At 38.9% G+C, this 27,922-nt stretch overlaps 3 protein-coding genes across 3 annotated transcripts in view; 1 reads left to right on the forward strand and 2 right to left on the reverse strand.

Moving 5' to 3' along the window:
• The window catches only part of LOC129730816 (40S ribosomal protein SA), a 441,656-nt gene that overhangs the window by 371,554 nt on the left and 42,180 nt on the right, over positions 1–27,922 (reverse strand). The gene's annotated exons all lie outside the window — the stretch shown is intronic.
• LOC129728173 (dolichyl-diphosphooligosaccharide--protein glycosyltransferase subunit STT3A) lies at positions 7,668–11,513 on the reverse strand. The gene is made up of 6 exons (XM_055686860.1): positions 11,392–11,513; positions 11,040–11,327; positions 9,861–10,972; positions 9,426–9,806; positions 8,481–8,700; positions 7,668–8,416 (listed from the first exon to the last, which is right to left on the reverse strand). The coding sequence occupies exons 2-6, from the start codon at positions 11,125–11,127 to the stop codon at positions 8,082–8,084; spliced, it is 2,136 nt and encodes a 711-aa protein (XP_055542835.1). The 5' UTR covers positions 11,128–11,327; positions 11,392–11,513; the 3' UTR covers positions 7,668–8,081.
• LOC129730120 (uncharacterized) lies at positions 13,683–14,998 on the forward strand. Its single transcript, XM_055689600.1, has 2 exons — positions 13,683–13,877; positions 13,956–14,998. Exons 1-2 carry the CDS (start codon positions 13,859–13,861, stop codon positions 14,831–14,833), a joined length of 897 nt encoding a protein of 298 aa, XP_055545575.1. The 5' UTR covers positions 13,683–13,858; the 3' UTR covers positions 14,834–14,998.

Here is a 27,922-nt window from a genome sequence, read left to right on the forward strand (position 1 = left end):
TTGCCCCCCCCCCTAATCGAAATTCTGGCTACGCCCATGGTTGCAATCCGAACTACATGCTGACCAAACAAGTACGGTGATGTCTTTTTCAGAAAACCAGGCCTTGGTTTGTCGGGAAACATGACTAGAAGCGTTGCCTTGCTGCAAAGCAACAGGTTCATCCATATGATCCTCCAAGTATGGAACCAAAACATCTTCCAGAAGCTCGCAGTAGTTGCTGTAATGCATTTATTTGGTGATCCAGCAAATAGGAAGCTCCGCGTCATAAAAAAATCCTCCCAATACCATAACCGTTCCTCCACCAAAATTTCGCTTGGATCGTGTGACATTTCATTCCGCAAAATCGTTGACTGTAAAAGTCAGGGCCATCAAAGTTATGTTTTTACTGATGAGGAAAAATTTAAAAATTTAAAATTTGGCACGGTTAATTGAGTGCACCAACACTGACGGTTCGCCCGAAACCGATGTTTACCGAAACAACAACAACTGTCAACGCACGTAAACCGTTGTGTGTGAACCGGGACGGTGAGTGAGCGGCTCAGAGCCGCTCTTGGAAAAGAGCCGCCTTGCCCACCACTATACGAGCATATTTGAAAACGCGTCGCTTCGCACTAAGCTTAGCAGAGCCATTAAACATTTTGGCTACGGTGCTTTCCGAAACTGAAGCCACAGACTAATAGACGTAACACCACAGAGAACAGACGTTCACCTTATTTTCAAAATAATAAAACAAGCACCGATATCGATGAAACATCGATACGGCAATATTTATGCAGTACAACTGGGGCAAAACCTGTCGTTACGTACATTTACGTACACTAAAGTCGCTTTTTACGCGGGGGATACGTGGCGCGTAAAAAGAAACCGGGTAAAAATACCGCGTAAATTCCGGAATCCGCGCGAAAAAACTCGTAAATTCCGGAAACCGAGTGAAGAAATTACGGAATCCGCGTAAGAAAAAAAAACGCGTAAATTCCGAAATCCGCGTAAAAAACGCGTAAATACCGGAATTCGCGTAATTAACCGCGTAAATTCCGGAATCCGCGTAAAAAAACACGTAAACTCCGGAATCCGTGTAAAAAAACCTTTTTTTTTTCCCTGTAGGGCCGAAACACAACTGCGTCCATTAGTAAGGACTATTGTTGTATGACCCATGTTTGATTTGGTATTAGTCGATTATCCTATCACAACTAAGGTGTGATGGACACTGGTTGACATAATACCCGATCCCAGTTAGGGTCGACTCGTTTTATGAAGTCTAATACCTAACCAGGATCACAATGCCAAATTTCATGGGGCTCTAGTAGCCCTTTTCCAAATATTGACATCCTTTGATTGAACAAGGCTCCACAGATGCAGAGTATATGTTCAGCAGTTTCGGTTTCAAATTGGCAAAAACGACATTCTGTAGATCGAGTTTTTCCAATTTTGTTTAGGTGATACCTACTCGGGCAGTGACCGGTCAACAGACCCGTTAGTACCCGAAGATCTTTTTTATTCAGATTTAGTAAGATCCGAGCTTTCACAGCACTCGGTGCGATAAATCTTCTAGCTTGTCTGGATGTATCCGTGGCGTTCCAGCTTGATTCTACCGTGGACATTTCCCAAGTTCTAAATTCAGTCCTCAGAGCGCATTCTGGGACTCCGCAGAATGGTTCCGGACCAATAAAATTTGATGCTGAGCCTTCTCTCGCTAGGCTGTCGGCTTTTTCATTTCCTTCAAAGCCGCAATGGCCAGGCACCCAGTAAAGAGTAACTTCGTTCCTACTGGCCAATTGTCCCAAAGAAAGAAGGCATTCCCACACTAGCCTCGATTTACATGTGAAAACTTTAAGTGCATTTAAAGCTGCTTGGCTGTCAGAAAATATGCAGATTTTCGCAAATCTGTAATTTCTTTTTTAACAGATATCCACACATTCAAAAATAGCATGAATTTCTGCTTGAAATACCGTTGGACTGCGGCCCATTGGTATAGCTCTACTGATTCCAGGGCCAAACACCCCGGCTCCAGTATTTTCACCCATTTTTGATCCATCGGTGTAAAACACAACAGAACCTGGACGCAGACTCGGCCCTCCTGACTCCCATTCATAGCGGCTTGATTTAACTACTTTGAAGGGGGTGTCATAGTTTGTCTTCGTTGTCAACCAATCTTCTATTGTTTTAACACCAGAATTCTGTCTGAATTCCTTAAGGATTCGTAAGTGTCCCACAAGGTCACCATCTGAGATCTCATTATAACGTTTAAATGTCAGAGCACTTTTTGCAGCCTGCTGCTTTACATATTTGTGCAAAGGTAGCATACAAAGGAGGGCTTCCAAAGCAACTGATGGTGTGCTTTTCATTGCCCCAGTTATTGATATACAGGCAAGCCTCTGCAGTTTACCAAGCTTCGCTTGAGCGGTTACCTCATTAATTTTAGGCCACCATATAAGTGAAGCGTATGTAACCTTCGGACGAACAATTGCCGAATAAATCCAATGGACTGTTTTTGGTCGTAGTCCCCATGTTTTTCTCACGGCTCTGCTACAAACCCAACGGGCATTTGTACCCTTAGAGATAGCCTTGTCTAGATGAGAATTCCAATTCAGTTTATTGTCTAAAGTTACTCCGAGGTATTTAACTTCTTCTGCAAACTGAATTTGAACACCATCTAGAATAGGCCGTTTTAAATTTATTTTTTTTCTTTTGGTAAAAGGTACTATAACAGTTTTGGAGGGATTAACATTCAAACCCTCTTCTCTACACCATTTTAAAGTAGATTTGAGCGCAGTTTGTAGCCGATTAGAGATCGTGTCATCGAACCTCCCACGAACTATTATGGCTACATCGTCTGCGTATCCAATTACTTCATATCCTAGTTCTGATAGCCTTTTAAGGAGTTCGTCTACAACTAAGGACCACAATAAGGGTGAAAGTACTCATCCCTGGGGACATCCCTTATTAGATCTGATATTTAGCTGCGCACCTCCAAGATCAGCAGAAATTTCTCGATCTCTTAGCATCGCCATTGTCCATTCAATAATACAGTTATCCAGGCCCCTCGCTTCCATTGCGGACCGCATTGAGCTATAGGATGCATTATCGAATGCCCCTCTATATCAAGAAAAGTAACCAGAGCTATTTCTTTGGCTTGAAAGGACTTCTCAATTTTGTTAACTAACGCTTGTAGCGCTGTTATTGTAGATTTACCTGATTGGTAAGCAAATTGGTTTTCGCTCAATGGAAACTTCACCAAGACTGTTGACTTGATAAAGTCGTCCAAAATTTTTTCCATTGTCTTTAATAGAACAGAGGAGAGACTGATGGGCCTAAAGGCTTTGGGAGTCGTTTTGTCTCTTTTCCCCACTTTAGGAATAAAGACAACTCGAACCTTTCTCCAGGCTTTTGGTATGTAACTCATGGTAACACTGGCTCTGAAGAGCTCAGTTAACTGGGGAATAAGAGCTTCTTTTCCCTGTTGGAGAAGATTTCATCTTTTCCAGCAGATTTGTAAGGATGAAAAGAACTCAATGCCCATTCAACCCTACCAGGCGTGAAGATTTCACAGGCTTTAAGATAGACTTCAGTTGACCATAAAAGTCCTGCCTCTTCTAAGTCCTGTACTTCACCGGATATGGGTGTTGACCCTGGAAAATGAGTTCTCATCATTACTTCCAGAGTTTCAGCGGAATCAACTGTAAAGCTGCCGTCTTCTTTTCTTAGATTGCCAAGACCATTTGAATGATCTTTTGAAAGAATTTTGTGCAGCCTCGCAGCTGTTGGAGCGTTATTGATCTCTTCGCAGACCCGTCTCCAGTCCTGTCTTTTGGCACGCCTCAATTCTCTGTTGTATGCAATCAGGGCTTTTTTGTAGTGATCCCAGTCTAAAGTGACTTTTGCTCGATTGAACAATTGTCTAGATTTTTTCCTCAATTCTGCTAGGTTCTCATTCCACCAAGGAACATCTCTGCTTGATGATCTATGTTGAACAGGACAACTAGCTTGATATGATGAAGTCATTTTATCAATGAATTCATTAGAGGCATTATCTAGTTGTGAACAAGTTTTTATTGGGGTATCTTCAATTGTATTGTGGTTCTTTAAATAGAATCGGTACAGATCCCAGTTTGTTTTCCTTGGGTTTCTGTAGTTTTCAGTAATTAATGGTTCGGTTTTATAATTAAACCTGATATGTTTGTGGTCCGACAGTGATTCTTCATCAGAAACGTGCCAGTTCACAATCTTTCTTGATAAAAGGTCACTGCAGATCGAGAGATCAAGAACCTCTTTCCGGTTAGAATTTATAAATGTGGGCGAATTTGCTCTATTACATATGTCAATATTGTTGGACGAAATGTAGTTCAGCAAATTTTCGCCTCTTTTATTGATATCTGAGCTACCCCACAGTGTGTGATGGGCATTTGCATCACACCCTATTATAAATTTTTCAATCAGTGGAGGAGGAGTGTCATCAGTGTCTCCAGGAAAATAAGCTGAAGCAATGCATACTTCTGTTTTTCCTCGGGTCGTTGGCACCTCCACCATGACCGCAACTATGTCTTTACTTATGAACTCGGTAATTGGGACAAACTTAGTCTTTTTGTTTACTAGAATTGCTGTCCTAGGTCTAGACTCGCTGCTATCGTACAGAAGATTGCAGTTAGGCAGAGAGCAACCCAGTACTCTCCCATTATTAACCCAGGGCTCCTGAATTAAACCCACGTCAAGATTTTCTTTGAAAAATCTTCTGCTGAGCACCGCTGAAGCACCCTTCGCATGGTGGAGATTTATCTGAATAAATTTAACAACATTCATTATTTTTTTTTAATTATTATTATTATTTTCTTTTATTATATATATATATATATATATATATATATATATATATATATATATATATATATATATATATATATATATATATATATATATATATATATATATATATATATATATATATATATATATTTATATATATATATATATATATATATATATATATATATATATATATATATATATATAATTATATATATATATATAGTTTAAACTCCCCTTCATGTTGAAGCATGTTCATTCTGCTGAAGGCGGTCTTGAATAGACCGCTTTTGGTAGCTGGGTTTTTTGGTTTTGGTTTTGGTATATATATATATATATATATATATATATATATATATATATATATATATATATATATATATATATATATATATATATATATATATATATATATATATATATATATATATATATATATATATATATATATATATATATATATATATATATATATATATATATATATATATATATATATATATATATATATATATATTGTTTAAACTCCCCTTCATGTTGAAGCATGTTCATTCTGCTGAAGGCGGTCTTGAATAGACCGCTTTTGGTAGTTTACACTGGGTTTTTTGGTTTGTGGTCCTCTATCACCATGAGCAGCGGGTTGCCCTTGGCGATTTGAACCACTACTCCCCGCGACACTACCCTTTTCACAATAGGGCATCTGGTTGGACTCCTCTGGCCTGTTATTACCTAAAAAAAAACGCTTGAAAAGCGACCTTAGTGTATTTTGATTCCAATTTTTACACACAATATTCAATTTTTTTATGTGAACAAGAATACTAAAAACCCAGCTTCATCGCCACAAAAAACGCAACAACACTGTCTGGAGCGCTGTCATGCAATCAGTAAGTAAGCTGTAAGAATATTTACCTTTTCTTGACAAGTAGCTTCAAATTTATATGGACTTTTGCTCTCAATTACAAAAGCAAACCAATGAATGCTCAGGTAGGACGGGAGGCAATGTACAGACCGGCAATCGGGTCAGCCGTGTCTAATCGGTAACGGCCATCGGTGCGTGAACTTTGCAGCCTCCCGTGGTATGGTAGTCCGAAGTACCGTCGTCCCTCGCAAAGATATCCACAAAATCTCCTGGAGATCACCTCACCAACACTACAATTCGACTACGTTCTAATCGACGGCAGGTTCTCCGACATCATTAACGTTTGCACCTTCCGCTGTGCGAATATAGATTCGGACTACTGCCTAGTAGTTGTGTGCGTGCACTCAAAGCTCTCAACAGTGTACAACACCTTCCGAAGTCGAACGCCGCGACCGCGACTGAGCAATTGAGCAACTGCGGGACCCCAGGGTTGCACAGGAATACGCGCAGCAGCTGGAGGTAGCGTTACCCACGGCAGAGCGGTTGGCGCAGCTACTTTTGGAGATGGTTGGAGGAACATCCAATCCACCGTAGGTACCACTACTGTAGCGCTACTAGGTACAAGAGCTTCAAATCATAGAAATGACTGGTTTGACGGCGAATGCAAACAGTTAGTGAGAAAAAGAACACATCACAAGCGAGAATGCTGCAACACAGTGCGAAGGCGAACGTGGGATGATACCGAAGGGTACGGAAAATTCAGTCATCTGAAAGAAAGAGCGCCAGCTAGACGACCGAGATCGCATAGCGATGGAAGAGCTGTACCAAGTTAACGACACTCGGAAGTTCTGCGACAAGCTGAACAGCTCTCGTAAAGGCTACGGTATGTGCGGTAGCTTGGACGGCAACCTTTGTACGGACGAGTGTCAGGTGATCGAAAGGTAAAAGCAGCACTTCCATGTTCATCTGAACGGCGATGCAGTAGAGCACGAGGACGCTATGGCTACTGATCCTGGTGCACGACCAGAGGACAACAGGATTCCAGCTCCCAATCTCCTTGAGGTGGAGGAGGAAATTGGTCGGCTGGAAAACAATAGAGCTGCTGGAGTGGCCCAACTTCCCAGCAAGCTGTTAAAATACGATGGAGCAACACTGGCTAGAGCCGTGCATTGGGTCTTTGTCAAGATTTGAGAGGAAGAATAAGTTCCGGAGGAGTGCATGGAAGGTATTGTGTGTCCCATCTACAACAATGGCGACAAGCTGGAGTGCTGCAATTACCGGAAAATCACTCTGCTGAACGCCGCCTGCAAGGTACTCTCCTGAATACTCTGCCGTCGACTATCACCATTTGCGAAGCAGTTCGTGGGGCACTACTGTTTAACATGGCCCTGGCAGAGCGGGTATTAACACGAGTGGCACGATATTCCAAAAGTTGGTTCAACTGTTTGACTTCGCCGACGATATCGACATTGTGGCTCGGACCTTTGTGAAGATGGAGGATACGTACATCGGACTAAAGGCCGAAGCCAAACGGATTGGACTGGTCATCAATGCATCAAAAACGAAGTACATAAAAGGGAGGAATGGAGACGACTCTTACGTACAGCAAAGGCCACACAACGGCTTGGGACTGTTTGGTAAAGTAAGTAACGTTTGAACTTTGACTGATTATGATAGTGCTCAGTCTTAAGATCAAAATGCAATATTATAATTTTTTAGTATTTGCACCAAAATTGTGATTTTTTGAAACTGATCTATGATTACTTTTGTCCTGAAACGGAAAACGTGGTTGGAATGAGTTTGATATCTTGTACGGTTTTTGTGGTATTGCAAAAAGCAACCCGCGTAAAAACCTGACTGTACGAAAGTTGCTTGAGCCTTGTTTTCTATTGTTATCGGCTCATAATCCAAAAATTTCGTAGTCTGTAGCAATTGGCCAAACAAACTGGCACTGACTAAAAAATGTATCCCATGGCTGTGATATCCGTTACAAAATGCATAGGTGGACTTTTTCGTTGTGACAGATTTTTTTTACTGAGCCTGAGTTTTATAATTATGGATTTCATGAATCTGTTAAAGCTCAACACTTTGCTACATTTAAATGCACGTTTGTTATGCTGCAGTCGTTTTGTTGCGTAGTAAGTTTTGTAACTAGCCTGAACTGTAGATTTTTTATCGTGGCAGGTTTGGTTGCATATTAACAAATTCGTCCAATTCTCGTATTGCTGCTTATAAAATAACTAAGCTTTATGCGATTGCAACTATTCTGCTTTGTAAATGTTGTTTTTATTTGTTGAGCAAAAAAATTATAACGGTGAATAAGTAATAATTTCGAGTACGAATGGAAAATTCTAACGCCAGATCGAGATAGGAACAAGATGTCTCTAAAAACTGGACAAAAAGTAAACCCTAGCTTTGCTGTCTATACGCCCCTATTACTCAAGTCCTTTACTTTGTAAATTCTTACCAACCAATGCTCCGTGGTGTAAGCTTCCTCTAGCACATCTAGTTCGAAGTCTTTGTTTCCTATCTCGGCCCCACGTACGCGATCGTAGCCTGGTGCCTTTCCACCTTCAGTGTAAACCTGTCCGAATCGATAGTAGCACATCTTGTACATCAAACAGTTCAGCAACGTAGGTGACCCCTCCTTGTCGATACGGAAATCTCCGCTCGATGCATAATAATCGGTTTCCTTGATGTGCGCACCACGATCGGTGCTACCTCCAATGCGAACCATCCACAGGAACTTGTTGATATCTAATCACATAATGCGAAAGTAAAATTGTAAAAATGTTACAACGGTAGTTTAAAAATGACACACCATCAGACGAGTAACCCGTCAGCCCTCCGAAAATTACGAGCACGTAATCCACATCCAGTTCCTTCATTATTTCGTAAGCCTTATCCTCGGTGGAAGCCATAGCTTGTCCTACACGAGAGATGTGAGTGTTGTTCCATGTGTTGTTATCTACGAGGATTGTTCGGTTCGCCATTGCCGTTATTTGATAACCATAATCCCACCACGACATGACCCGGGCATCCTGCAGGAGAAACGTTTGATATTTAGGGTGATTTCATCTTACATTTTGTTAGTACCTTTCAAATAAAGTATAGTGCTCTGTGTACTGCACGACAATGGTTTATCGAGTTTAAACAAAAAATTAAAACACAATGAATAACGAAAATTATCGCATGTGTTATTGCGATATAAATGAGTAATTGTTTTAGGAGTGATTTCCAACAGTTTGATAGTATATTATGCATGACCACGAACCGTGATTCACGATTACTTTTCACGATTCATGATTAAATGTGTTGAAAAAATGGTGCGTTTGGTTGACACCATTCAACCGAACCGATTTTACAACATTAACACGATTTCAAAAGATGAGCTAATGTCATAAAGTAACATTACTATCCAAATCAAACAACCGGATGGACTCACGAAGTAACTTGGAATGACTCGAAAGCAAATATCTTTAGATTTGGATTTGCAATTACAAGCTTGCAGCAACAGTGCACTATTGTTCAACAATAACGCTCAGCGATCAAAGTGCTATTGATCATGAAGACATTTGCTGGCTAAACTGTGCTGCGAGAATGACGATCGCCAGCACCCGGGAATTAACAAGAAACTCAACCGGAAGCTGCGTTCTATCATTTCGCTGATTACAGTAAACCTGTCTTTCAAACTTAAACTATCGTTCATCATAGCTGTTATGTTGTTCTAATACACTTGCAGTTTCTTATCTGTTATTTCACTTACCTCTGGCGTGTTCATTTTCAACCAGTAATACGCTTCACGAAAATCATCAAAAATAATTCGCCCGCCATCATGTGATCGGGCACTGAGCACGATACTCGGTGAGCTATATGCTTCCGAGGTGACCCAGGTGCAGTGAAAAGTGTAGGTTATTAGCAACAACGTTATGATCACCACGAAAGCGATGGCAATTTCACTCTTCATTGGGGATTGCTGTTCGTACTTCTTAGCTTTTTTCGTATCGGAAGCCTTACCACCAGTGCTACTTCCACTGCCGCCGGTGTCCACATTTCGAATATATTTCGTTAACAAATGGGAGATAGCAATACCAGACAGTACACACATAACCGGCGCCAGAACGAGCATAAGGCGAACCATAACACCCTGTGAATAGAAAACTATTTGGATTTTTTTTTTACAAAATATACCAACACTTACCGCAAAGTAGATCGAGGTAACGCCGTAAAGAATAATGAAGATGTTTGCATCGGACAACTTTGAAAAGCAAAAGTATAGCCCTGCCGGGAACAGAAAGACGAGAATCTGCAGATCAAAGTAAAACGAAGACCACGAGGTCGGTTGGTGTTCCGAGACGGATGCGATGATTGGAATGTGATTCTTAGCGTAGGATGGATCTAGTAGAGAATAGAACCGTCCGGTCCATGGGGAAATTTTACCGGTCAGAGTAAGAATCAAACTTAGCAGAGCAGTTATGGATGCTATCGAAACTACCAGCGCATTGAACAATATATCAAAGTGTTCCTTAGAAACGCGCGATCGAACGTAATCTACGAAAGCGTGTAGTTGACACAGTCCAAATACACCAAAAGCGAGCATATGTTCCGAACTCTGTACAGGTTGGAATCCAACAAACGAAATCTGCATTGACAATATGGTTCCGATTGTGTAGAGAGTGCTATATGCGATGTAAACCCGATGTGTGAACCGTCCAGTTGCCATCAGAGCGAGAACGTGAAGCGGGATCAGGTTGATGAGGAATACGTAACCTCCCCAGGAGGATACCATGTAGAAATACGCCAATGCTGCGAGAGTTGCCCAAAAAATAGCACCTGTTTTGACTGCTTTAATCCACATATAATACGTAAGCAACATGCAGAAGATGGCGATTCCTTCGTTATCGTACGATCCCGCGACGGAACGCGAAATATACCCAGGGACGATTGAAATCATGGCAGCCGCTACCAAACCGGCACCAGTACTGTAAATCTCCTTCGTCAGCAGGTACGTCACAATGGTCGTGAGTGAAGAGAAAAACGGGGCCAGAAACACACACACATTTCGGATATCTACTGTGATGTTCAACAGCCACATGATACGATAAAGCGTAGCCGATGTAACCATCAATCCAGGGTAGATTGTTCCACCTATGATACGTCCTAGCGGATACCACGCCCGCTCGTCAAACCAATTGTGGAAATTGTAAAAGCCCTGTTCGGCTAAAAACTTGGTCGTTCGGTAGTTGAAGTAAGGATCGAATTCATGAATGACACTCTCGAATCGAAGCACCGAAAAAAGTCTCGTTGAAAATGCTGTAAGATTAACATCCTAAGTGAAAGAAAGGCAAGTGAAATAAGGAAATAACATTCGAGAACTTACACAGAATGGCAGCCGTTGTCAGAATTCCCAACTTAACTAAACTCTCCTGTTTCTCCAGATTCATTCGGAGTTTCGATACGTGCTCCATTTTAGCGAATGCAAAAACTTTTTTAAGAAGTAATGCTTATTGCTTTGACTAGAATGAGGCTGATTCTGCCTCGTTTTCCCGCATTAATAATAAATCACAAACGTATAGAAAACTGCCGCTTTTGTCAGCCACGCACTTACACAATAGAAAATTCGGTATCCAAAGTACTTTAGAACTTCATCTTTCTGCTTACCACTTATCTAAAAAAACAAAATTACTTAGAAAACCCAGACAAAATTTGTATCTGTGATAAAACTTGCTTACCAACAGAAACCGGCGTTCAGAGTATAAACGACGGCAAGAAAAAATGTATTTAGAATGGCGTGGCACTTCGTAAAGCAACCGAACCCGGCGATAATGTTTTGGCGTTGTGACGTTTCAGACGGCAAAAGCCAGCATGCTGTCAGTACAGTTCTCTTTTGCTGTCAGTCGTAGTTTTATTTGGCAGAGTGCTGATGCGAAAGTGTGCGAAAGTTTGAACTGGGGGTATGACAGCACGCTATTTCTTCCTATTTCAAAGAAGTGAAGATTCTTGCTGACTAAAGTGGTATAACACCACATTCCCGTAAGCCAATTTCAGTAATCTTTACTGAAATTCAACAATAAAAACCATATACTGAAACTTCAGCAATCTAACAGTGTACTGAAAATTCAGCAACTCCTTTGCCAAATATTCGGTATCTGTCATCGACTGCTTCGTACTGCGGATGTCAAAATATAGAAAAAATAGTTTCTTGTCAATTTGTTTTATGCGCGTAGATTTATCGAGAAAAAATTTATTTGTTTATTTGGGTCCTGAACTCGAGGAAGTGCTTCAGAACCTAAAAGTCGGCCGTTTCGTCATGGAGAATCTGCTTGGTGAGTATAGAATAGTTAATTATTCTCGTATTTTCAGTTCACTGTACGGTAGAGGGCATTGGCAAATGTTCTTCGGCCAGAGAGAAAAAAAAACAATTTTAAACGTGTTTTCAAACCCATATAAAGAATTCCCACTCAACTGACATTCCAGTAATCTGACGGACCTTTGCTGAATTCTATCAGCATAGTACTGCCAAAATATGCGGCGGCCGACATTGCTGAATGTTTGGCAACGCTTTGAAAAATACTGGAAAACATGGATGACATTTCATATTGCTGAAAATTCAATAAAGTCCCGTCAAACAGAATGACATTTCACATTGCTGAAACGTTCAGTAGTTTTTCATTGCTGGATGGATAACTGAAGTTTCAGCGTGACAAAATTCAGTGAAAGTTTACTAAATTTCAGACACGCTAAATTTAGACACGCCATGCTTTTGACTGGGTTGTATGTGACATTTTTGTTTGCTCCATTTCCATTTCGAAGCCACCGTGGTTCCATAATGTTGCTTGTTATTTCTCGGTCACGAAAAGATGGCGTCTTTTCAAAGGCCTGGTTCGATATGTCAAATGGAATAAGAACGTTTCTATTTTTCGTTCGACGTCAAGAACATAGCAATCTTTGATTTTTTTTAGTTTTGGGTTTCCATAACAAACATCATTTTCGTTTTTTGTGTGCTGGCAAATATTTAAATGGAGAAAAGAAAAGACCGGACTGTAGATGTATCCAGAAATAAGGCAAGTTATCTGATTTTTCTTTTGATAGGTTTTGAAATTCATTTGACAGTTCTTCCTTTCGACTTGTGCATCAAGGATATCAGTGGCTGAATTCCGAGCACACATTTTTTCGAAGAGAAGAAAATTTCTTCATTGATAGTAAATGAAGAAATTGGATCCTAAAGCTATACCAGCTTTTATATATCATTTGAAAAAGCCGCGTTTTCTGAGCAAAACGTGATTTTCAAAAACGTTTATCGTTTTCCTTCGATTTTTAAATGAAGAATAAAAAAACTGCTCGAAAGGTCTTAGATGACGTTTCGCCCAGCTTTTCACGCACCATAATGGCGGTCGCTATAATGTGTGTTCGTAATATGTGAACCTCTCTGCTTACGTCAGTTTAGGGATTTCTGCTGAATTGGCAACGAAAATGCTGCCAGATAAATTTCTTTTTTGATAAACTATATGAAGACTTTAAACTGACGTGAGCAGAGTTGTCGAAGGGGTGGGTAATTTATTACGAACTTTGCATTATAGCGTCCGCCATTATGGCTCGTATAAAGCTTGATACGAGAGAACTGTCAATTAAGGCATTTCGAGCAGTTTTTCATTCTTCATTTAAAAATCGAAGGAAAACGATAAACATTTTTAAAAAATCACGTTTTGCTCAGAAAATTGCACTCTTCCAGCTGATATATAAAAATCAGCAAACCGTTTAAAACTTTAGGACCCCGTTGTCTTCTCTTCAAAGACATTTCTGCTCGGATTTCAACCACAGATATGCAGATTTGTCTGAAAAACGCGAATTGTCTCAAAATGTGTGCAGACTTTTGCATACGCGAGCAACATTTTTTCGAATCGCGGATAGATATTTTTAAGATTTCAAGCCGTTTTTCCGGTTTTTCGAGCAGTTGCAAATATTTTTCAAAAACAACTGGCATCTCTGCGCACAACCGTCTTTGAACTGGATAGAAGGATTTGTTCAGTGCAGACTGGATTTTAGCGCGCCATTTTCGTTAATGGTGGTGCGATCAAAACGATCCAACAAATAAGCGTCGATGTCTGATATTGATTAAAACCTTAAAACTGTTTGAACTTGGTATTTTTCCGCTCTTGAGTCAGTAAGTGATTTTCGTCCGACAAAGCTCGATAAAACATGAATGTTTCTGAAATAGGTAAGCATTTTATGATGATAAAATTACTTTTCAAAACGCCGATGAGTAATTTTCCCATTTATAACAATTTACTCATAGAATCTGCTGGATTAGATGCTGCCTCCACAACGTTCTACACAGATGACGAACAAAGCCTATCGCATCGAATGATTGTTTACGTCTACCGTGTTTCAGGAATTGTATCAGTTCGACAGTTGCCTTTTTGGGAAGAATTTTGCGCCGTAAACCCAGATATAGAAATGTCCGTTCAAGATTTGCGAGCCGTGTTCTTTACTGATGTAATTAATAATCTAGAACATTACGAATTTATGAACTATGAGGTAGCGCAGTATCTTAATCCGCCATTCAATCAATATCGATTGGATTCTCTGGAGTTTGGAGATTTGACTGAAGGTGATGATTTTCTATTAGATGTTCCGAATTGTGCTGCCGCAGGCAATCTCAGTTTTGAAGATATGGCTCAATACGTAATTGCACCACTTACGGTCAGTCACAAACTGCCAGTTATACCATTACATTTGGAAACTATTCCGCGTTCCGAGTCTTCCATGTCGCAGGGCGATCTTCGTGAATTGTTTTTTCTGATTCTAAGTGAACTGGTTTTGGCAAAGGAGGAAGTTCAAAAATCCAGACTCACGGTTGCAGATATACAAGACCCTGTATTGAATCTATCAGAAATCGGAATTTCATTGCAAAGTCGTCTAAAACCTGGCATGATAGCCTTTGATTTATTAAATGACAGTGAAACGGAACATTGTGATGATAGTCATGATGATCAGCTTGTGCCCTCAGCTGAAGCTTCTCCCAGGCCGGAGTACAGTATCAAACGTAGCAGGTCAGTAGGAGATTCCGGAATTGTTCTCTCACCAACCAAACGATCGCGAGTCATTCCCAGCGATATCAGAAAACACCGTCTTAGACGATTGTTTTCGGCTCCAGCTGATTCAATGATGTGATTTTGAGAATGTTGACATTCCCTTACTTTTCTATGTTAAGTTGAAAGATAGATGACATCCGTTGTCAACTTTTTACATAAGAGACAATTCCATTGAATTGGATTAATTTGATATTAATTTGTTGTAATTAAAAGCCTTTTTTTTATTCTGTTTATACATTTTTTACTTACGGTAATGACCCTACAATTCCCAATAGCACACTTTATCGTTCTACTACCAAATGTGAAACATGTACCTTTCTTACTAATCGTTATATTGGGTGTTCAGTGGTTGAAACTATTATTCTGTTTAAGATGAGACAATTCTATCCACACATTTTTATTCATGATTCATTCGGTTTAATGTATGAGTTACCAGGTTTTACAGAAGTTTCAGCTATTGTTCGCGTTATTTTAAATGCATGGTTGAGTCGAGTTTACTCGACTTCTTTAATAGGGCTACTGACCCTTTGCATTAATTTGTGATCATTTTTTGTGCTTGGCGTTCTTGCATCTTTAAAAAACGAATTAGATCCGGAACTTGTATGAAAAATTTACATGTAGAAACATTTATTAGGTACTACTAGTATTTCATTATGTAATCCACTAACAACTCTAATAGCTGGTCATGAGGTACGATGTCTAACAAGCCAGTCGTCGTAGGCTCGAGTCCCGGCTCAGGAGAGACTGTTAGTGTCAATAGGATTGAAGCGCTAGTCCCGCAATTGTCCAATTGTGTATTACTCAAAAACGGTACAAGAACCATTTTAGACCTCATTCAATCAAGTTTTTTGTTTCAAACCAAGAACTAACGGAAGACAACTTATTTTTGAAAACAGGATATATGATTATTCTTGGCCCATTTTCAACGCCAAAGTGCTACACCGGTGGATTTCCACCGTAAATAACGATTTACTTGCGTGAATTTACCCACCAAAATATTCACCCACTAAAATTTTATTTGGCCCGCTTGTTGAATAGGTGAACTATCAACAGCGCCACCTACATGTCAAACTACAAAATATTTTAGTGGCTTGGTGATGAATTCACGTAACCTTACTAATTTGTGAATCTACCCTCTAAAAGCAAACACCAAAAAATTTTTGTGGCTGAATGTTGGTGATAATTTCTTTTATAAATATAATAAATGAGCGGAAAAAAAATTCAATAAAAAGTTTTTGCACACGACTTAAGTCCAAAGTTTATTTTCCCGTGCTAGTCGAGACCCTCATGTATCGACCCATATTGACTGAATGTGGCGAGTATTACGTTTTACTATGTTAGAGCCTCCCATAGAAACATTCATATTCCCCTACATATATGAGCGGAAAAAAAATTCAATAAAAAGTTTTTGCACACGACTTAAGTCCAAAGTTTATTTTCCCGTGCTAGTCGAGACCCTCATGTATCGACCCATATTGACTGAATGTGGCGAGTATTACGTTTTACTATGTTAGAGCCTCCCATAGAAACATTCATATTCCCCTACATATGCGAGCGGAAAAAAAAATTCAATAAAAAGTTTTTGCACACGACTTAAGTCCAAAGTTTATTTTCCCGTGCTAGTCGAGACCCTCATGTATCGACCCAGATTGACTGAATGTGGCGAGTATTACGTTTTACTATGTTAGAGCCACCCATAGTAACATTAATATTCCCCTACATATGTGAGCGGAAAAAAAATTCAATAAAAAGTTTTTGCACACGACTTAAGTCCAAAGTTTATTTTCCCGTGCTAGTCGAGACCCTCATGTATCGACCCAGATTGACTGAATGTGGCGAGTATTACGTTTTACTATGTTAAAGCCTCCCATAGTAACATTCATATTCCCCTACATATATATGAGCGGAAAAAAAATTCAATAAAAAGTTTTTGCACACGACTTAAGTCCAAAGTTTATTTTTCCGTGCTAGTCGAGACCCTCATGTATCGACCCAGATTGACTGAATGTGGCGAGTATTACGTTTTACTATGTTAGAGCCTTCAATAGAAACATTCATATTCCCCTACATATATGAGCGGAAAAAAAATCAATAAAAAGTTTTTGCACACGACTTAAGTCCAAAGTTTATTTTCCCGTGCTAGTCGAGACCCTCATGTATCGACCCAGATTGACTGAATGTGGCGAGTATTTCGTTTTACTATGTTAAAGCCTCCCATAGTAACATTCATATTCCCCTACATATATATGAGCGGAGAAAAATTCAATAAAAAGTTTTTGCACACGACTTAAGTCTAAAGTTTATTTTCCCGTGCTAGTCGAGACCCTCATGTATCGACCCAGATTGACTGAATGTGGCGAGTATTACGTTTTACTATGTTAGAGCCTTCAATAGTAACATTCATATTCCCCTACATATATGAGCGGAAAAAAAAATTCAATAAAAAGTTTTTGCACACGACTTAAGTCCAAAGTTTATTTTCCCGTGCTAGTCGAAACCCTCATGTATTGACCCAGATTGACTGAATGTGGCGAGTATTACGTTTTACTATGTTAAAGCCTCCCATAGTAACATTCATATTCCCCTACATATATGAGCGGAAAAAAAATTCAATAAAAAGTTGTTGCACACGACTTAAGTCCAAGTTTATTTTTCCGTGCTAGTCGAGACCTTCATGTATCGACCCAGATTGACTGAATGTGGCGAGTATTACGTTTTACTATGTTAGAGCCTCCCATAGTAACATTCATATTCCCCTACATATGTGAGCGGAAAAAAATTCAATAAAAAGTTTTTGCACACGACTTAAGTCCAAAGTTTATTTTCCCGTGCTAGTCGAGACCCTCATGTATCGACTCAGATTGACTGAATGTGGCGAGTATTACGTTTTACTATGTTAGAGCCACCCATAGTAACATTCATATTCCCCTACATATATATGAGCGGAAAAAAAATTCAATAAAAAGTTTTTGCACACGACTTAAGTCTAAAGTTTATTTTCCCGTGCTAGTCGAGACCCTCATGTATCGACCCAGATTGACTGAATGTGGCGAGTATTACGTTTTACTATGTTAGAGCCTCCCATAGTAACATTCATATTCCCCTACATATGTGAGCGGAAAAAAATTCAATAAAAAGTTTTTGCACACGACTTAAGTCCAAAGTTTATTTTCCCGTGCTAGTCGAGACCCTCATGTATCGACTCAGATTGACTGAATGTGGCGAGTATTACGTTTTACTATGTTAGAGCCTCCCATAGTAACATTCATATTCCCCTACATATGTGAGCGGAAAAAAATTCAATAAAAAGTTTTTGCACACGACTTAAGTCCAAAGTTTATTTTTCCGTGCTAGTCGAGACCCTCATGTATCGACCCAGATTGACTGAATGTGGCGAGTATTACGTTTTACTATGTTAGAGCCTCCCATAGTAACATTCATATTCCCCTACATATATATGAGCGGAAAAAAAATTCAATAAAAAGTTTTTGCACACGACTTAAGTCTAAAGTTTATTTTCCCGTGCTAGTCGAGACCCTCATGTATCGACCCAGATTGACTGAATGTGGCGAGTATTACGTTTTACTATGTAAGAGCCTTCAAAAGTAACATTCATATTCCCCTACATATATATGAGCGGAAAAAAAAATTCAATAAAAAGTTTTTGCACACGACTTAAGTCCAAAGTTTATTTTCCCGTGCTAGTCGAGACCCTCAATTATTGACCCAGATTGACTGAATGTGGCGAGTATTACGTTTTACTATGTTAGAGCCTCCCATAGTAACATTCATATTCCCCTACATATATATGAGCGGAAAAAAAAATTCAATAAAAAGTTTTTGCACACGACTTAAGTCCAAAGTTTATTTTTCCGTGCTAGTCGAGACCCTCATGTATCGACCCAGATTGACTGAATGTGGCGAGTATTACGTTTTACTATGTTAAAGCCTCCCATAGTAACATTCATATTCCCATACATATATATGAGCGGAAAAAAATTCAATAAAAAGTTGTTGCACACGACTTAAGTCCAAGTTTATTTTCCCGTGCTAGTCGAGACCCTCATGTATCGACCCAGATTGACTGAATGTGGCGAGTATTACGTTTTACTATGTTAGAGCCTCCCATAGTAACATTCATATTCCCCTACATATATATGAGCGGAAAAAAAATTCAATAAAAAGTTTTTGCACACGACTTAAGTCCAAAGTTTATTTTCCGTGCTAGTCGAGACCCTCAATTATTGACCCAGATTGACTGAATGTGGCGAGTATTACGTTTTACTATGTTAGAGCCTCCCATAGTAACATTCATATTCCCCTACATATATATGAGCGGAAAAAAAAAATTCAATAAAAAGTTGTTGCACACGACTTAAGTCCAAGTTTATTTTTCCGTGCTAGTCGAGACCCTCATGTATCGACCCAGATTGACTGAATGTGGCGAGTATTACGTTTTACTATGTTAGAGCCTCCCATAGTAACATTCATATTCCCCTACATATATATGAGCGGAAAAAAAAATTCAATAAAAAGTTGTTGCACACGACTTAAGTCCAAGTTTATTTTTCCGTGCTAGTCGAGACCCTCATGTATCGACCCAGATTGACTGAATGTGGCGAGTATTACGTTTTACTATGTTAGAGCCTCCCATAGTAACATTCATATTCCCCTACATATATATGAGCGGAAAAAAAATTCAATAAAAAGTTTTTGCACACGACTTAAGTCCAAAGTTTATTTTCCCGTGCTAGTCGAGACCCTCATGTATCGACCCAGATTGACTGAATGTGGCGAGTATTACGTTTTACTATGTTAAAGCCTCCCATAGTAACATTCATATTCCCCTACATATATATGAGCGGAAAAAAAAAATTCAATAAAAAGTTGTTGCACACGACTTAAGTCCAAGTTTATTTTTCCGTGCTAGTCGAGACCCTCATGTATCGACCCAGATTGACTGAATGTGGCGAGTATTACGTTTTACTATGTTAGAGCCTCCCATAGTAACATTCATATTCCCCTACATATATGAGCGGAAAAAAATTCAATAAAAAGTTTTTGCACACGACTTAAGTCCAAAGTTTATTTTCCCATGCTAGTCGAGACCCTCATGTATCGACCCAGATTGACTGAATGTGGCGAGTATTACGTTTTACTATGTTAAAGCCTCCCATAGAAACATTCATATTCCCATACATATATATGAGCGGAAAAAAAATTCAATAAAAAGTTGTTGCACACGACTTAAGTCCAAGTTTATTTTTCCGTGCTAGTCGAGACCCTCATGTATCGACCCAGACTGACTGAATGTGGCGAGTATTACGTTTCACTATGTTAGAGCCTCCCATAGTAACATTCATATTCCCCTACATATATATGAGCGGAAAAAAATTCAATAAAAAGTTTTTGCACACGACTTAAGTCCAAAGTTTAATTTTCCCGTGCTAGTCGAGACCCTCATGTATCGACCCAGATTGACTGAATGTGGCGAGTATTACGTTTTACTATGTTAAAGCCTCCCATAGTAACATTCATATTCCCCTACATATATATGAGCGGAAAAAAAAAATTCAATAAAAAGTTGTTGCACACGACTTAAGTCCAAGTTTATTTTTCCGTGCTAGTCGAGACCCTCATGTATCGACCCAGATTGACTGAATGTGGCGAGTATTACGTTTTACTATGTTAGAGCCTCCCATAGTAACATTCATATTCCCCTACATATATGAGCGGAAAAAAAAATTAAAAAAAAAGTTTTTGCACACGACTTAAGTCCAAAGTTTATTTTCCCATGCTAGTCGAGACCCTCATGTATCGACCCAGATTGACTGAATGTGGCGAGTATTACGTTTTACTATGTTAAAGCCTCCCATAGAAACATTCATATTCCCATACATATATATGAGCGGAAAAAAAATTCAATAAAAAGTTGTTGCACACGACTTAAGTCCAAGTTTATTTTTCCGTGCTAGTCGAGACCCTCATGTATCGACCCAGACTGACTGAATGTGGCGAGTATTACGTTTCACTATGTTAGAGCCTCCCATAGTAACATTCATATTCCCCTACATATATATGAGCGGAAAAAAAATTCAATAAAAAGTTTTTGCACACGACTTAAGTCCAAAGTTTAATTTTCCCGTGCTAGTCGAGACCCTCATGTATCGACCCAGATTGACTGAATGTGGCGAGTATTACGTTTTACTATGTTAAAGCCTCCCATAGTAACATTCATATTCCCCTACATATATGAGCGGAAAAAAATTCAATAAAAAGTTTTTGCACACGACTTAAGTCCAAGTTTATTTTTCCGTGCTAGTCGAGACCCTCATGTATCGACCCAGATTGACTGAATGTGGCGAGTATTACGTTTTACTATGTTAGAGCCTCCCATAGTAACATTCATATTCCCCTACATATATGAGCGGAAAAAAATTCAATAAAAAGTTTTTGCACACGACTTAAGTCCAAAGTTTATTTTCCCATGCTAGTCGAGACCCTCATGTATCGACCCAGATTGACTGAATGTGGCGAGTATTACGTTTTACTATGTTAAAGCCTCCCATAGTAACATTCATATTCCCCTACATATATATGAGCGGAAAAAAATTCAATAAAAAGTTGTTGCACACGACTTAAGTCCAAGTTTATTTTCCCGTGCTAGTCGAGACCCTCATGTATCGACCCAGATTGACTGAATGTGGCGAGTATTACGTTTTACTATGTTAGAGCCTCCCATAGTAACATTCATATTCCCCTACATATATGAGCGGAAAAAAATTCAATAAAAAGTTTTTGCACACGACTTAAGTCCAAAGTTTATTTTCCCATGCTAGTCGAGACCCTCATGTATCGACCCAGACTGACTGAATGTGGCGAGTATTACGTTTCACTATGTTAGAGCCTCCCATAGTAACATTCATATTCCCCTACATATATATGAGCGGAAAAAAAATTCAATAAAAAGTTGTTGCACACGACTTAAGTCCAAGTTTATTTTTCCGTGCTAGTCGAGACCCTCATGTATCGACCCAGATTGACTGAATGTGGCGAGTATTACGTTTTACTATGTTAGAGCCTCCCATAGTAACATTCATATTCCCCTACATATATGAGCGGAAAAAAATTCAATAAAAAGTTTTTGCACACGACTTAAGTCCAAAGTTTATTTTCCCATGCTAGTCGAGACCCTCATGTATCGACCCAGATTGACTGAATGTGGCGAGTATTACGTTTTACTATGTTAAAGCCTCCCATAGTAACATTCATATTCCCATACATATATATGAGCGGAAAAAAATTCAATAAAAAGTTGTTGCACACGACTTAAGTCCAAGTTTATTTTCCCGTGCTAGTCGAGACCCTCATGTATCGACCCAGATTGACTGAATGTGGCGAGTATTACGTTTTACTATGTTAGAGCCTCCCATAGTAACATTCATATTCCCCTACATATATATGAGCGGAAAAAAAAAATTCAATAAAAAGTTGTTGCACACGACTTAAGTCCAAGTTTATTTTTCCGTGCTAGTCGAGACCCTCATGTATCGACCCAGATTGACTGAATGTGGCGAGTATTACGTTTTACTATGTTAGAGCCTCCCATAGTAACATTCATATTCCCATACATATATATGAGCGGAAAAAAAAAATTCAATAAAAAGTTGTTGCACACGACTTAAGTCCAAGTTTATTTTTCCGTGCTAGTCGAGACCCTCATGTATCGACCCAGATTGACTGAATGTGGCGAGTATTACGTTTTACTATGTTAGAGCCTCCCATAGTAACATTCATATTCCCCTACATATATATGAGCGGAAAAAAAATTCAATAAAAAGTTTTTGCACACGACTTAAGTCCAAAGTTTATTTTCCCGTGCTAGTCGAGACCCTCATGTATCGACCCAGATTGACTGAATGTGGCGAGTATTACGTTTTACTATGTTAAAGCCTCCCATAGTAACATTCATATTCCCCTACATATATATGAGCGGAAAAAAAAAATTCAATAAAAAGTTGTTGCACACGACTTAAGTCCAAGTTTATTTTTCCGTGCTAGTCGAGACCCTCATGTATCGACCCAGATTGACTGAATGTGGCGAGTATTACGTTTTACTATGTTAGAGCCTCCCATAGTAACATTCATATTCCCCTACATATATGAGCGGAAAAAAATTCAATAAAAAGTTTTTGCACACGACTTAAGTCCAAAGTTTATTTTCCCATGCTAGTCGAGACCCTCATGTATCGACCCAGATTGACTGAATGTGGCGAGTATTACGTTTTACTATGTTAAAGCCTCCCATAGAAACATTCATATTCCCATACATATATATGAGCGGAAAAAAAATTCAATAAAAAGTTGTTGCACACGACTTAAGTCCAAGTTTATTTTTCCGTGCTAGTCGAGACCCTCATGTATCGACCCAGACTGACTGAATGTGGCGAGTATTACGTTTCACTATGTTAGAGCCTCCCATAGTAACATTCATATTCCCCTACATATATATGAGCGGAAAAAAATTCAATAAAAAGTTTTTGCACACGACTTAAGTCCAAAGTTTAATTTTCCCGTGCTAGTCGAGACCCTCATGTATCGACCCAGATTGACTGAATGTGGCGAGTATTACGTTTTACTATGTTAAAGCCTCCCATAGTAACATTCATATTCCCCTACATATATATGAGCGGAAAAAAAAAATTCAATAAAAAGTTGTTGCACACGACTTAAGTCCAAGTTTATTTTTCCGTGCTAGTCGAGACCCTCATGTATCGACCCAGATTGACTGAATGTGGCGAGTATTACGTTTTACTATGTTAGAGCCTCCCATAGTAACATTCATATTCCCCTACATATATGAGCGGAAAAAAAAATTAAAAAAAAAGTTTTTGCACACGACTTAAGTCCAAAGTTTATTTTCCCATGCTAGTCGAGACCCTCATGTATCGACCCAGATTGACTGAATGTGGCGAGTATTACGTTTTACTATGTTAAAGCCTCCCATAGAAACATTCATATTCCCATACATATATATGAGCGGAAAAAAAATTCAATAAAAAGTTGTTGCACACGACTTAAGTCCAAGTTTATTTTTCCGTGCTAGTCGAGACCCTCATGTATCGACCCAGACTGACTGAATGTGGCGAGTATTACGTTTCACTATGTTAGAGCCTCCCATAGTAACATTCATATTCCCCTACATATATATGAGCGGAAAAAAAATTCAATAAAAAGTTTTTGCACACGACTTAAGTCCAAAGTTTAATTTTCCCGTGCTAGTCGAGACCCTCATGTATCGACCCAGATTGACTGAATGTGGCGAGTATTACGTTTTACTATGTTAAAGCCTCCCATAGTAACATTCATATTCCCCTACATATATGAGCGGAAAAAAATTCAATAAAAAGTTTTTGCACACGACTTAAGTCCAAGTTTATTTTTCCGTGCTAGTCGAGACCCTCATGTATCGACCCAGATTGACTGAATGTGGCGAGTATTACGTTTTACTATGTTAGAGCCTCCCATAGTAACATTCATATTCCCCTACATATATGAGCGGAAAAAAATTCAATAAAAAGTTTTTGCACACGACTTAAGTCCAAAGTTTATTTTCCCATGCTAGTCGAGACCCTCATGTATCGACCCAGATTGACTGAATGTGGCGAGTATTACGTTTTACTATGTTAAAGCCTCCCATAGTAACATTCATATTCCCCTACATATATATGAGCGGAAAAAAATTCAATAAAAAGTTGTTGCACACGACTTAAGTCCAAGTTTATTTTCCCGTGCTAGTCGAGACCCTCATGTATCGACCCAGATTGACTGAATGTGGCGAGTATTACGTTTTACTATGTTAGAGCCTCCCATAGTAACATTCATATTCCCCTACATATATGAGCGGAAAAAAATTCAATAAAAAGTTTTTGCACACGACTTAAGTCCAAAGTTTATTTTCCCATGCTAGTCGAGACCCTCATGTATCGACCCAGACTGACTGAATGTGGCGAGTATTACGTTTCACTATGTTAGAGCCTCCCATAGTAACATTCATATTCCCCTACATATATATGAGCGGAAAAAAAATTCAATAAAAAGTTGTTGCACACGACTTAAGTCCAAGTTTATTTTTCCGTGCTAGTCGAGACCCTCATGTATCGACCCAGATTGACTGAATGTGGCGAGTATTACGTTTTACTATGTTAGAGCCTCCCATAGTAACATTCATATTCCCCTACATATATGAGCGGAAAAAAATTCAATAAAAAGTTTTTGCACACGACTTAAGTCCAAAGTTTATTTTCCCATGCTAGTCGAGACCCTCATGTATCGACCCAGATTGACTGAATGTGGCGAGTATTACGTTTTACTATGTTAAAGCCTCCCATAGTAACATTCATATTCCCATACATATATATGAGCGGAAAAAAATTCAATAAAAAGTTGTTGCACACGACTTAAGTCCAAGTTTATTTTCCCGTGCTAGTCGAGACCCTCATGTATCGACCCAGATTGACTGAATGTGGCGAGTATTACGTTTTACTATGTTAGAGCCTCCCATAGTAACATTCATATTCCCCTACATATATATGAGCGGAAAAAAAATTCAATAAAAAGTTTTTGCACACGACTTAAGTCCAAAGTTTATTTTCCCGTGCTAGTCGAGACCCTCATGTATCGACCCAGATTGACTGAATGTGGCGAGTATTACGTTTTACTATGTTAAAGCCTCCCATAGTAACATTCATATTCCCCTACATATATATGAGCGGAAAAAAAAAAAATTCAATAAAAAGTTGTTGCACACGACTTAAGTCCAAGTTTATTTTTCCGTGCTAATCGAGACCCTCATGTATCGACCCAGATTGACTGAATGTGGCGAGTATTACGTTTTACTATGTTAGAGCCTCCCATAGTAACATTCATATTCCCCTACATATATGAGCGGAAAAAAATTCAATAAAAAGTTTTTGCACACGACTTAAGTCCAAAGTTTATTTTCCCATGCTAGTCGAGACCCTCATGTATCGACCCAGATTGACTGAATGTGGCGAGTATTACGTTTTACTATGTTAAAGCCTCCCATAGTAACATTCATATTCCCATACATATATATGAGCGGAAAAAAAAATTCAATAAAAAGTTTTTGCACACGACTTAAGTCTAAAGTTTATTTTCTCGTGCTAGTCGAGACCCTCATGTATCGACCCAGATTGACTGAATGTGGCGAGTATTACGTTTTACTATGTTAAAGCCTCCCATAGTAACATTCATATTCCCATACATATATATGAGCGGAAAAAAATTCAATAAAAAGTTGTTGCACACGACTTAAGTCCAAGTTTATTTTTCCGTGCTAGTCGAGACCCTCATGTATCGACCCAGATTGACTGAATGTGGCGAGTATTACGTTTTACTATGTTAGAGCCTCCCATAGTAACATTCATATTCCCCTACATATATGAGCGGAAAAAAATTCAATAAAAAGTTTTTGCACACGACTTAAGTCCAAAGTTTATTTTCCCATGCTAGTCGAGACCCTCATGTATCGACCCAGATTGACTGAATGTGGCGAGTATTACGTTTTACTATGTTAAAGCCTCCCATAGTAACATTCATATTCCCATACATATATATGAGCGGAAAAAAATTCAATAAAAAGTTGTTGCACACGACTTAAGTCCAAGTTTATTTTCCCGTGCTAGTCGAGACCCTCATGTATCGACCCAGATTGACTGAATGTGGCGAGTATTACGTTTTACTATGTTAGAGCCTCCCATAGTAACATTCATATTCCCCTACATATATATGAGCGGAAAAAAAATTCAATAAAAAGTTTTTGCACACGACTTAAGTCCAAAGTTTATTTTCCCGTGCTAGTCGAGACCCTCATGTATCGACCCAGATTGACTGAATGTGGCGAGTATTACGTTTTACTATGTTAAAGCCTCCCATAGTAACATTCATATTCCCCTACATATATATGAGCGGAAAAAAAAAATTCAATAAAAAGTTGTTGCACACGACTTAAGTCCAAGTTTATTTTTCCGTGCTAGTCGAGACCCTCATGTATCGACCCAGATTGACTGAATGTGGCGAGTATTACGTTTTACTATGTTAGAGCCTCCCATAGTAACATTCATATTCCCCTACATATATGAGCGGAAAAAAATTCAATAAAAAGTTTTTGCACACGACTTAAGTCCAAAGTTTATTTTCCCATGCTAGTCGAGACCCTCATGTATCGACCCAGATTGACTGAATGTGGCGAGTATTACGTTTTACTATGTTAAAGCCTCCCATAGAAACATTCATATTCCCATACATATATATGAGCGGAAAAAAAATTCAATAAAAAGTTGTTGCACACGACTTAAGTCCAAGTTTATTTTTCCGTGCTAGTCGAGACCCTCATGTAACGACCCAGATTGACTGAATGTGGCGAGTATTACGTTTTACTATGTTAAAGCCTCCCATAGTAACATTCATATTCCCCTACATATATATGAGCGGAAAAAAAATCAATAAAAAGTTTTTGCACACGACTTAAGTCCAAAGTTTATTTTCCCATGCTAGTCGAGACCCTCATGTATCGACCCAGATTGACTGAATGTGGCGAGTATTACGTTTTACTATGTTAAAGCCTCCCATAGTAACATTCATATTCCCCTACATATATGAGCGGAAAAAAATTCAATAAAAAGTTTTTGCACACGACTTAAGTCCAAAGTTTATTTTCCCATGCTAGTCGAGACCCTCATGTATCGACCCAGATTGACTGAATGTGGCGAGTATTACGTTTTACTATGTTAAAGCCTCCCATAGTAACATTCATGTTCCCATACATATATATGAGCGGAAAAAAAATTCAATAAAAAGTTGTTGCACACGACTTAAGTCCAAGTTTATTTTTCCGTGCTAGTCGAGACCCTCATGTATCGACCTAGATTGACTGAATGTGGCGAGTATTACGTTTTACTATGTTAGAGCCTTCAATAGAAACATTCATATTCCCCTACATATATATGAGCGGAAAAAAAATTCAATAAAAAGTTTTTGCACACGACTTAAGTCCAAAGTTTATTTTCCCGTGCTAGTCGAGACCCTCATGTATCGACCCAGATTGACTGAATGTGGTGAGTATTACGTTTTACTATGTTAAAGC

Source organism: Wyeomyia smithii, chromosome 1 (assembly GCF_029784165.1).
Source record: "Wyeomyia smithii strain HCP4-BCI-WySm-NY-G18 chromosome 1, ASM2978416v1, whole genome shotgun sequence".
Lineage (NCBI taxonomy): Eukaryota > Metazoa > Arthropoda > Insecta > Diptera > Culicidae > Wyeomyia > Wyeomyia smithii.

Coding starts and splice junctions, on each gene's coding strand:
- LOC129728173 (XM_055686860.1), bottom strand. CDS start 11,127: ATGGAGCACGTATCGAAACTCCGAATGAATCTGGAGAAACAGGAGAGT. Junction 9,807..9,860: donor TTACCTCGATCTACTTTGCG/GTAAGTGTTGGT, acceptor TTCTATTCACAG/GGTGTTATGGTTCGCCTTAT. Junction 8,417..8,480: donor GACGGGTTACTCGTCTGATG/GTGTGTCATTTT, acceptor TTATGTGATTAG/ATATCAACAAGTTCCTGTGG.